Raw genomic sequence first — 13,313 nt, forward strand, 5'->3', positions numbered from 1 at the left:
TGTAAACGGTTGACGGACACTTCTGGTATGCCTTTGTGTGGCCCGAATATAGCTAACAGGGATTTGTGATCCGTTCGAAGCACGAAGGGCGCTGACCGACCGTAGATGTGTTGATGAAACCGCCTGACTCCGAAAATAATTGCAGTGGCTTTTTTTTTAATCTGAGCATATTTTTTTCCGCTCGCTATAGCGTCCGCGAAGCGTATGAAACAGGCCTTTCTAAACCATCGACACCTATTTGAAATAATACGGCTTCTAACCCTGTTGGTGCCAACGTTTTATCGGATGTTAAAATATTTTTAATTAATGAATGCTTCATCATGGATACGAGTCCATTCCGATTCGGTATTTTTATATAATAAATTATATAGTGGGCTTAAAACGTAAGACGCGTCCGGCACAATATTCAGATATAATTAGTAAAGACCCAAAAACGACTGTAACTGAGATACATGTGATGGGTTGGGAGCTTGTGAAGTAGATTTTACTTTATCGGGCGATTTTCTAACTCCGTGTTTATCTATGACTGAGCAAGATACGAAATATCGTCCTTGAAAAACTTGCATTTACTCATCTGTATTGTTAACCCAGCATTATCTAATCGCTGTAGAAATGTGATGGGCCTCTGTTAATGCTGGTTAAAGTGTGATCCGGTCACTAAAATATCAACTAATAGAAAAATAATCTCGTCGATTCCCCAGAGCAAACATCCTATAGCGCGCTCAAAAAAGGCTTGCGCGCTTGATAACAAGCTTGATAGCTTGATAACAAACACTAATCGAGTGTAATTGAAGAGATCGCGACGAGTGTTCGTACAGGTTATTTTCTGAGAGTTTTCGTTAAGCAAAAATATTTTTGCGCCATAGATAAATAAATTTTACTAAACTGACTGCCTCTTACACGACAAGGCCTGGCGTGCACATCGCACGCTCTCAGCCAAGTCGATGGCTTTCGTGAGGGTCAGCTCCCGCTGGTCCTGCATGAACAATTAGTCCCGCTCCCGTTCTGGCCCCATGCCCATGATGAAATTATCCAGCAAGACCTCCTCCAAATTCTTATGTGCAAAGTGTGTCGCCAATCCTCTTATCCTGGCCGTCCATTGAATGTGCATTTCACCTGGACGCTGTGTTGGCAAATAAAACACTGGCTTTTCAGCAAACCCGAATCTTTTAGGTGTGAAGTGTTCGTCGATGAAATTTACGATCTTCTCTTAATACAACTCTTCTACCTACTTAGGTAACGCCAGGTCACTCGCAAGTTTAAACCTCGACTCGCATAATGACATTAATAATATCGCCCTCCGCTTGACTGTAGCTTGTCCGTCTGCGAGGTATTGTCGTTCGCGATGAACCAATGTCCCAGTCACGATTTGTAGGTATTCCACTCCTGTTCCTGGTTATCAAAAGTGGTAAGGACACCATATATAGCTCACGCTGACATTTTTTCGGCAAATTATGAGTTCGCTTGTCGCCACTTGTTAAGTATTGTGCGGAGTGACAGGGACGTCATTTTAAAACGCAAGTCAGTTGCACATTAATTGCTTTATTAAAAGAAAGACAGCACGCGGGACGCAGCCCGCAAACATAGATAAATGCATACGCAACAGATAGTATTAAAACCAAAACAACAATTTTATTGTATAGGCTCTTGATACAATACATACAATATGTACAGTTTATAAGTTGGCAAACCTTTAAATAAGACAGTTAACACAATATACGTCTCATATAAATTAAATGTAGTAGTTTATTTGTAGAAATAAATTTACAATAGACAGTGATAAAGTACTAAAAAGTGCTTTTTGAAACGTCGTTTTTACACCACTATTGTAATATTTTTATTGCGATAATATTATAAATCTATCGCGAATGAAAATTAAAAAAATTGAAGTCGAAAAAAATCAAAAATAATAAATTCGTTAAAATATTATGTTAATGCAATAAATACTTATCATTTATGCTCTTAAACTTAAGGATATTAAAAAAAATTGAACTAGAAATATTGAGAAAGAATTGTTGTTTAATATACGAACTCTAAGTGAGACATTTTTTGTATTATAATAATAAAACTGAACATTATCGGTCAATTATTTTACTTTCATATAAAATATATGTATATATATATTTTAATATCGTTTGGAATATCAATAATTATCAATCATACCATAGGACCAGAATACAATTCATTTTAATTCATTGCAATTCTATGACGAAGTATGTAACAGTCATTTAATTTATAAAAACTTAATATTCTATAACGCGATCATTGAGGTTGATGTTTAACACAAAACCTGATGGAGGTAGAATGTTTTATATACCAGTTTTCATACGTTGGATAGAAATGCAGTCGTGCACTTTCGTGAAAGGTTGCTTTTGTTTAGAAGTAATTTTATAAAAACTTTTAAACGTATCAGAACACAAGAAAGAAATATAAAGTGATGAGATTATAAAGAGCTAAATGTATTGGTAAATTTTACACAAATACTTAAATGCATGTAAATGATATACATAAGAATTTGATAAAGAAAATATTTTGAAAAATAGGGAATGTACCAAACATAGGTATAAGTTTAATGAAATAAATTTAACTAAAATATAAATTAATTATTGCATTCAATAATATCCTACTAGCCATATCCTTGTCGTAAATGTAATGATTGATATCTTTAAGGTAATGCATAAGTCAAACAAAAACTCAAAAATTAATCTAAAGAATTTTACGTATTTAACTCAATGTTGCTCGATATAAGCCAGTACAATAAGGTGTTCAGAAAAATGTAATACTAAATAAATATAAAACCTTACGATGCATTTGGGCATCCCAAAACAAAAGAGGAGAAATCATACTGTTGAATGCCTAGAGGTCGGTGGAAACTTATAATTAAGAATATTATATATAAGAAGCAATTTAAGATTCTTGTTACCGACTTCTATATTTCTATTCTTTTCTCTCTATAGTAAAATGTAAAATTATCTTCCTATATTATGTTTCTGTAACTTGTTGTCTGACAGTTTACATTTAAAAATAATTTTACGGGTATTTTTGTACATTGGAAGAAAATTTATACAACCTCTTTAAGGTTCACTATGCGTTGTTTTCGTAATTATATCCTTAGTGTTCGATCAACATATATTACAAATTAAATTTTAAGAAAGATATAATAACATTTATGTTACTGTTCACATAGAATTAAACTCTTAGTGAAATAACAGCAGGAATAACCAAACATTATGTTTTATGGCCGTGGCATATGTGTTGCTATATTTTGTCCAAATCCATTTGTATTTCTAACAAACTTTTACCCTTAGTTTCGGGAATGAAAAATATGGTGAATAAGAAAGCAAGACCAGTAGTACAGGAAAAGACCCAAAATGGAATGAATGGACCAACGTCGTTAATTATCGTTCCAAAAACTGTCGTAACCAGGAAACCAATTAACCCGCTCACTGTGATCGTTAATGTTGAACCACAGCTCCTAACATTTGGCGTAAACATCTCACCCATCAAGACACTCGGTATGATTGCTAGACCTGAAAAAATATATTGTAAATGATCAGTACATATGTGAATAAATAATAATGCTTTTAAATGGGTCAAAGTCAAATGCAGATTAGGAAAAGAACGTTGAAAATCAGCAATGTTTCATCGAACCTTACTTTGTGGGACGCCTCTTTTTGATAGCATAAATTGTAAATATAATAATATTTATATAATAATATTAATTGTCTTCTTATTTCATTGTTAATTTTACTTTCTTATTTCATTCTTAAGCATTCCGTTTCTTAGTCTATTTTAAGTTTTGTTTTAAAATTTTCAATTTATATCGCAAGATAAAGAAAATCCATTGCTATGAATAACTTACCTGAATCAAATCCAAGGAAGAAAATTGTAAGAACTACAACTGGCAACCAAGATACATTTTGTATCCCTGGATTTTCAATTTCCAACAAATAAAAATATAATCCCAGCGTGAACTGAAATATAAACATGAAGATAACATTAAATTCAAATATAAGAAATTTTATATAATTGTTGGTCGATACACCTCAAACAAACAATTTGTTTATAAGTGTAATCATCGAATTGGAAGACGTACAAACAAGAATTATGAATTAAAATAATAAATTAAATAGTAATTGGGTCGTAATTTCCTCTAAAATACAAATTCCATCCGTACGTGAAACTAAAGAAGTAAAAAGACATAAACAAGTATCTTTGAAAAGAAAAATAAATTAAAAGTCATACATTAAAAACACTTTAAAGTAGTAAATAAAGTTTTTTAAATCGTATTATTTTGATTTTTGATTTGAATTTTACAAAAGTTAAATCTAAAACCTCTTGTCAACTTTTTTATTTCTAGGTCGACAGATGTAGATCCATATAACATGATACAATTATCACATTGTAAGACAATTGTTAAAATATCAATTACTCTACATAAGTAATAATGGAAGTAATTTTGTATTTCAGGGGTCATGATCAGTATAGTGCAATGGCAAAGCCAACATAAAGTAAAAGTAAAAAAGTGTCCTTAATTAAAGGTAGGTTCTTTTTGAACACTTTTAAATAGGGCACAGCAAAACTATTTGAAATTATAGAATACTTTACATATTTTGCTATAATATTCTAAACAACTGTTTAAAATTTTTGTCTATATTTTTAAATAAGAGTCAATTAAATCAAACGAAGTGCCAACCTTTGGTTAAACTCTACTTTTTGTAAGTTTGATATAAAAATACCGGGTTACTTAAGTTTCCAGGCTCAAAACTATCCTAAATTCTGAACAAACGTATCACCTAACCTAATATTTTTCTGTTAATAATTTTTTTGGAAACTGTTGTGAAAAATCTTGTAATGTTAAGACGAAACCTCTTAGCATACAGTGGATTCACCGTGCGCGTGCTGGGTTCATCGCGTTGCAGGCAGAGGAGCTTCAATAGTGCCTAGAACTTGCGATCCAAGTGTAGGTTTAAGAGGCCCCTATATAACTAAAAAAAACCTTCAAGAGCTGCCTTCGAAGTACGTTCCCAGAATGAATTGATATTATTTCTGGAAAGGCCCAAATCTTTTAGTAGATTTTAGAGAGATTTAGCCTTTATACTTCTCACTTCCACTTCTACCGCGTACAAATCCACGACCAACCTATTTTTAGCGAGTTCGTTAGTGAGCTCATAATATTTACTGACCTGACTTGACTGTCTTTGGGGATTTTGGTTTTCGAAGGTACCGTAAGCTCTAATATCACAAAACGCTTTAAAATTCGTGAATACATAAATATGTCTGGTCTGGAGACCGTCGCACAAATATCATCTGGGATTTGGTATTGTTTCTCATACGTATCCATCATTATAGTTCGATCCAAAGCCGCATTAAGGATAGAGTAAGGCTTGACGTTTGATTTTATGGTCCTAGTGCCTTTTCTCACAAAACCTACTTATCACTCGTTTGTGGTTATTTCCCTTGGTGCTCTGGCTACCGAAAGACTAACCGCTTCGCGTGTGATTTGCAGAGCCCTATCGTGATGACACGAGTATTGCTCACTATCCAGGAGTATCTTACATCCCACAAGCAATTGATTATCAGTTCTAACTGCCTTCCCACAGATATAGCAAGATTTTTCGTTACCTTCACTCCATCTTACTAAATTACTTTGATCTGGGAGAGTCATTTGAAACGCATTGAGATTAAATTATAAAATGCCGGCGACCGATCATGAATTCAGGTGCTCCATTTTAGTACTAAAGGGATACAAAAATCTCCTATGTCTAAACACTTGTTCGGCATCTCTAAACTCATTGCATGGATCTTATATTTAGCATTATCGTCTTGCCGAATAAAAGACTTCAATATATCCGTATCTTTGACTTTCTTAATTGATCCTAACCCTACTCTGTTACTTTGCGCCCCTATCATAAACTGATTATGGAATTGAAATCTTAATTCTAGCTCTGTGGCATCTTTGTCTTTTGGCAGTGATGTAACGACGTCATCATGGGTTTTCCCCAAGATATATCTCTTGGAAACTATTAGGTATTTTTTAGAGCTCTGACGACCATTTTAAACTCATCAAAAAACTATTGCGATCCCTGAATAAAGCTGATCAATCAGCCTTTAGCACGAGCCCGAACCACAACTTCAACATCTTTATGACGCCTGCATCTAATTTTGACAAAAGTGTTTTATTAAAATTATAGACGAGTAAAGGCCAATTTAAACGTGAAGTTAGGTAATTTTCGTAGATCCAAGCTTTTCTGACGTTACTGATCTCTTGGCTGACCTGTATGTACCTTTTTGAGATCGTTTAAAAAGCTTTCTACAATTCCTTCTGAAATTCCTTCCTTAAATTAGGATAAAATATATTTTTAACAAAACATTAAAATCAAAATAACTAAGGTATGAATGTAAAATTTTAGTAATTTAACTAGCTCAAGAAGAAAGTTTAAAGCGCATTTAAAAATATGACGTACCATAGACAAACAACAAATTGCACAGGAGATCATCAAGATGACCTTTCTCCCTATCTTTTCAATAAAAATAGGGGTCACGGTGCTTCCCATTAATTGAAAACATCCAATAATTATCATTCCAAGATTTCCTTCTATTTTTGAGCCGGCTAATTCAAATATTCTAGGGAAAAAAAATACGACGGCCATCACACCACTGAATTGTTGGAAAATGTTAATCGTCGTCAGTCGGAATGCTTTTCTGTTATTTCTTAATGTAAATAAATCTCTCTTTATCTTAATATTGCTTATAGTTCTGTAATCTTCTTTTGCTACAATGAATTTTTCTAAATCGTCCAATCTGTCCAAGTCCTGTAATGTTTTCTTAACAGCATTGTCATCTCCTGTAACAATAGTCCGAGCTTCAATGTTGTAAAGTTTTGAAATAATATAAGTAAAATTTTATCTGTTACCAAATTTAACCTTTTAAAACGTGAAACATCGGAGATTCTGGAATCATTAGTAGGCCTAAAATAAATATTATACTGAATGCCAACCCAACGGAGGTTGATTCTCGATAAGAGAGGAATGTTGCTGCTGAGAATAATGACATCGAACCTAAAGTTGTAAATATTCCTGCAATGGCAAGCAGGGTACCACGCCTATTGGTAGATCTGGGAACAAAAATTTATTTGTCACAAAGACAACATCATTAATATTTTTAATAAAAAAATATATTAAGGTTATTGCGTAACGAGTTATTTCTTTGTCCTTTTAAATATATATTTAATATGAATTATGATTATTAATGATTACAAACCTATGATTGACGAATTCATAGTGACTAGAAAAAAATAAATACCACAACTTATCAAAATCGTATTACATCTCAAAAAGGTCATCAAAAATAAAGTAGAGCAGCCAGAAATAGAGATACAGTACAAAACAGAAACGCAGACAAAATTTTTCAATCTCTTTCTTGGCGCATGAGAAAGTAGAAAGCGTATTGCTTTGTGTACCGGAAGCGAGGAAGATCTACAACGAAGGGATAGAAGCCCACTGTGCGTCTGGTTGTCCGGTGATAGAAACGGTAATGTAATGCCCTTATACATATATACTTCTCGGCGTGAATTACTTCCGGATTTTTCCTAAGACCCCGAGTTACTTTGCTTGTCTTAGCTTTGGACTCATCAACCGCCCAAACTTAAGGTTCGAGGATACCTCAATACCCAAAATCTGGAGACGGCCAGAGTATTCTAAGGATACATTTAGAAAAGGTGGAGTCAAGGTGAACGGACTCTTCTTGGCAGTGAAAAGACACGCTTAAGTTTTCGTGGCGTTAAAGTTCACAAGATTGCAATCACCCCCTTCGGAGACTGTCTGAAGTGTACAATTGAACACGCTTTACCATGGCCCTTCCTTCTAGCTCTAATTGATCCCGACTGGACCTAGGACTAGGTTAATATAGTGATATAAAATTTACTCAGTGGACAGCACAGTCGTTAAGCGTTACGACTGTGCTATCGATTACGTAATAAAAACCACTAGGTAAAAACAGGTATATAATTATTATGCTGCAAACTTTGAGCTATGTAGAGGACAGACCCCTGAGGTAACGCAACGTTGACAGCCATTGGCTCAGATGAGCAGCCATTGACAACTATTTGAGTTTCACGGTCCCTCAAAAAGTCAGATATCCAGGTAACTAGACGAGGGTATATGCCATAACTGTAAAGCTTACCAATAAGGCCAGAACCTGTCGAAAGCTTTCCATTAAAAGTGCGAGGGCTACATCGTTATTCTCTAGAGCTCTCTCGTATAAATGTGTGGCGTGTTCCAGACGATCCCCACTTTTTCGACTTCGGCGAAATCTATATTGACGGTCACTGAAGAGATTATTGTCTTTTAGGTATGCCATGAGGGATCCGTTTTATATACGTTACATAACCTTACAGATTATGGAAGTATAATTACTTGCTATGGAAGTATAAAAGATCTGCTTATTACCGTCCGATATATTAATATCGAACTGAGCAGATACTTTCGCGCCATAATTATTAGTACAGTAGAGACAAGCCTTCTTTAACGTTCTTTTGCAGGACTTGGTAGCTTGGTTAAAAGCTTTTTTCTTAAATAGCCTCCAGAGTTTTACGGTTTTTAGTACATAACTCATGAAAGATAAGCAGAGAATATATGAATTATGCTTCTCAGCTTTATCACATTTGGCTGTGAACCATGGACGAGCTTTGCCAACAGTGGGTACGTCGGTAAAGGGGATAAAATATTCCATTGCTTGACATAAGACATCAGTTATAGCGCGTCTATAGCGCGTCGAGGAATCTCCTGTAGAGAAGCAAACCTGCCGCCAAGGCTAACATGCAAAGAAATATCGCAACCCATATAGCGAGACTTAAAGAAATAAGATTATTTGATCAAAATTATTTTTGGTTTTATTAAATATTACCATAAATCTTCTTTATTTAATAGAACAATATATAGTTTTTGGTTTCGTCGAATTTTCCTATTATTAATTATTAGAAGTCTCAAAATAATTATTGTAGAGTAATGAGATCTAAGACTTTTGCGAGTTTTATTCATTGAAACGAAACTAATATTTTTCGGATACACTACGCGTGCTTTATTTTTGTAAAAAACTACATACACCCGACGTTTCGGCTACTTTTCAGCAACCGTGATCACGGTTTACGTAGAATTAACGATAAGTTGATCAGAAAAATATTAATTTCATTTAAATTCTTGTAGAGCTCTAAAATCCAACATCGCGGAAGTTTAATACAAACTTTCAAGCCCTAGTTTTAGGAGGGGAACTCCTATGCTGGGAAAAAGAAGGCGGGAGTACTCCCGTTGCTTCCAGTCTCAACTTTAGGTCTGGTGTAAGGGTAGCCTTTAAGCCCTTCCTTCAACTGAAATTTAAACTGTATGGGTCTCTTAGCAACATAATTCCTCCGGGGAATTGCGGTGAATGCGAAAGCGGTCCCGTAATGTCCCACTATGGTGATGAGGGTGACCGTTGGTAGTTTTATTGGCTAAATTGTCAGGCATGCGAGGCTAAGCATGCTTGCCGGGAGCCTTTCATAACCTCCTCGATCATCGGACCTTTTTTTTTTTTTTTGATGACGCAGGGAAACTCTTTTTACGAGCCGTCTCACCAGCCTTGGTGGGGCCGGAGAGGATGTGTGAGACTCGACCTGGGCAGGTCCCTACTCACTAAAACCACTGCGAAAGCCATCGGCCGCTATGTTGGTGCACCCCGGATCTGTCAGCGACAGGGCACACCAGCGACTGGCCGGTCCTGGCAAAGACCGGACTTACTCCCTCGGAGAAAGGGGGTGATCCCGGCAATTAGGACCGCCCCGACGACGCCGTGCTTTCACAGGAGCCGGGTTACCAGCCCGACCCCAGCCCGGGGCGCAGGGGCGCTATTGGAGGAGGCGTTGATATCGCCCCCGGCGCGCCCCCGTCCGTCGTCTGCGGAGGGAGGGTGCATCAGCCGCAACCTCCCGTTCCCGCTCAGATGCCTCCTTCGTGGACTCGATCATCGGACCTGGATGATAGGGGGTATGCAGCAAAGTATTCTTTCCAAAGAAAAAAACGTTTGAGGGGTACTTTTCAAAATTTTATACTTGTAACTGATATGTCATTTTAAGATAATGATAGCTAACAAACAGAATTTTAGCTTTCTAATACCTATTTAGACTAAGAAGTTTAATGATCATCAGTAAGTGACAAAATAAGTGTTTTCAACTTATTAAAATCGTGTTGTACTAGCCTCTTAAAATTATATATTTTTATACTAACGCTATTTCTCCAAGATAAACAATGATCACAAGAAAGATGCAGCCAACGCTTAATCCTGTCAACAGTCTTCCTATGAAGAGCATCGGCACATTGTGGGCAGTAAGAAGCAAAATATATCCTGAAAGAAAAATAATATTATTGTATAGAAAAAGTCTATATAAATAAAAATCAATGCCACTTTTCATTGTAATGTTATAACTCAACAACGCCTTTACCGATTTGGCTTATTTTAGTCTTGAATTATTTGTGGAAGTCCAAGGAAGGTTTGTACGTAGAGAAAATTAAAAAAAAAATCCTTAAAAAGTTTAAAATCAACAACTTTCTATACTCCCATATACAAATATTTGTACTAATACTTAACAGTCAATTTGAACCTTAATACCATACTATAAAGTTCAAGTAGAATCGAAGACAAACAAAGTGACGTTAGTTCTGTCTAACACATTCAATGTAATCATATGTCCTTTCATTTTAGCAGCGATAATTATTGCTTTGTGTTTATATTTTTTAAAATACTGTTGAGTTTATTCAAACAATCGGTGAGTCTTGAATTAGTGTAGTAAAATTAAATTGTTTAATATTGGATCATTTAATGATATTTTTATATATGAAGGTAAAATGCCACGAGACAGACGACCAAACATAGGCCGGCGAACGCGTAATGCAAATCAAGTGGCAATATTAAGACGATCTCAGACTGCAGATGAACGCGCACAAGTTAATACGTCGCAGCGTGAACGTAATGCACAGATTAGATCTGTTGGCTCTGTACCTATACTGAATCTTGCACGGCGATCACGTATACGTACTGCTGTTTTGGCTGAAATGCTGCGTGCTGCGTCCTGCTTTTAATTACAACAGTCAGATTGATTATAGTACGCACGGATACATTGGAATGAAGGACGCAATATGTCCAGTGTCCACATTGTGATGCGGCTATCTTTTCAGGTGAAACGCCCGGCATGTATTGTGCTAATGGTAAAGTGAGATTGTCAACATCAGAAACTCCACCCGAACCCTTGTATTCATTTATTTTTGGGACATCTCAAACCTCTCAGCAGTTTTTAGTCATATTCAACAATACAATTCGGCATTTCAAATGACTTCTTTTGGTGCTACTAAAATTATTGTAGATAATTTTTTGCCGCCTTTTAACATAAATACCACAACAGGATTGTCCCATGTATATATCAATCCGAATTCATGAAGTCTTAAAAATTCTGATCTAACATCTGCCTAAAATTGCATACATATTACAGATTCAGGGCCAGATTTATCTTCAAGCTGGTTCGTTATTGCCATACCCCGACGCGGATCTTCAATTTTTGCAAATTTATTTTATTGGTGATGAAAATCGTGAATTGGATCAACGTTGTGCAATTGTTTCAAATACAAGGCGAGAAGTTATTCGTAAGCTGTAAAGGTTCTTCCATCAGCATAACGCATTAGTTCAATTGTTCAAAATTGCTCTCGATCGTATGCCATCTGATAATCCCAAAATTGTAACAAGGGCTGATAGAACACCTTTTGGAGAACATGCAAGACGATTCAATGCACCGAAAATTGATGAGGTTGCAATTGTTATTCTGGATGATCAGTATCAATCCCGTAATATTATCCTTGATCGCAGAAATGATCAATTGCAACGTGTTTCGGAACCGCATCGTTATTATGATGCATTACAATGCATTGGAAAGGTGACGATGGCTACCGATATACCGATGATTGATCCACGAACAGGTAAATAATTGAACTATTTTCAACGTGTTGATATTTCATTTGTATAATTTTATAATGTCAGATTTTGCACCTGTTGTCAGGTCTACATGTACAAAAAAAAGTTAGTGCCATGAACTTTTATTCGTATCGATTGATGGCCTGTTTGTAGTCATCAGTTCTTTGGAGATATGTACGAAAATTGACACACATTAAAATGCATATTCATCTACATAATGATGCAACTGCCCATGAGTTTTCAAAACAATTGTTAGAAATTGGTGATGGCAAAATACAAATCGACAGTACCAACGGATTGATCACTGTACCGAACATTTTTTGTACAATTGCGCAATCAATAGATGAGTTTGATTGAATGTGTTTTTCCGAATATTCTTCACAATTACAAAAATCATGATTGATTGAGAGAACGCGTCCTTTTAGCCCCAAAGAACCTTCATATAAAGGCCATTAATTTTCAAATTCAAGCGAAACTGCCAGGTGTAGTTACGACATATAAATCAATTGACAGTGTTATGAATCAAGATGAGGCAATGAATTATCCAATTGAATTTTTAAATTCATTGGAACCGAGTGGTATACCACCGCATTGCTTGAATCTGAAAGTTGGTGCTTTTATTATATTATTGCGAAATATTAATCCACCAAAACTGTGTAATGGCACCAGATTGGCAGTGAAAATGTTATTGCCAAATTTGATAGAAGCTACAATCTTAACTGGTAAATCAAAAGAAGTGTGTTTGATACCGCGTATCCCTATGATTCCAACTGATATGCCATTTGAATTCAAAAGATTACAATATCCTGTGCGTTTATCATTTGCGATGTCCATAAACAAGGTCCAAGGGCAAACACTTCACGTTTGTCGTGTGAATTTGGAGGAATCATGTTTTTCACATGGCCAATTTTATGTTGCCTGTTCCAGAGTCGGTTTCTTTGTTTCCTCATGCTCAAAATGGAAAAACAAAAAATATTGTTTATCCAGATGTTTTAGACTAACCCATATAGACTCACCATAGTAAGAGTATCCAATTCTCTTTTATTTTTTAGTTTTTACTCTTTGTTATAGTTCAGAAATAACCTTTGTTAGTATATCTTTGTGTTCATTGCAGATAAAAATAATATAAACATTTACATTATGTTTCTGTAATAGGTTTTGTTCAGCAGTTTCATACTTTCGTATTTACAGAAAGTAATAAATTTTACTTTCATGTTTTATTTGTAAGTTTATTTATTTTAGCACACAAAGTACTTTGAAATATTAAAGATAATATAGGGTTTTCCATTAAGGGCGCTTGATCTTTGAAATGCAAA

At 35.3% G+C, this 13,313-nt stretch overlaps 1 protein-coding gene across 1 annotated transcript; it reads right to left on the reverse strand.

Moving 5' to 3' along the window:
- Positions 1–1,526: 1,526 nt before the first annotated feature.
- LOC133319491 (facilitated trehalose transporter Tret1-like) lies at positions 1,527–6,718 on the reverse strand. Its single transcript, XM_061524103.1, has 3 exons — positions 6,468–6,718; positions 3,863–3,974; positions 1,527–3,530 (listed from the first exon to the last, which is right to left on the reverse strand). The coding sequence occupies exons 1-3, from the start codon at positions 6,651–6,653 to the stop codon at positions 3,259–3,261; spliced, it is 570 nt and encodes a 189-aa protein (XP_061380087.1). The 5' UTR covers positions 6,654–6,718; the 3' UTR covers positions 1,527–3,258.
- Between the last annotated feature and the right edge of the window lie 6,595 nt (positions 6,719–13,313).

This window comes from Danaus plexippus, chromosome 23, assembly GCF_018135715.1.
Source record: "Danaus plexippus chromosome 23, MEX_DaPlex, whole genome shotgun sequence".
NCBI classification, from domain to species: Eukaryota; Metazoa; Arthropoda; class Insecta; order Lepidoptera; family Nymphalidae; genus Danaus; species Danaus plexippus.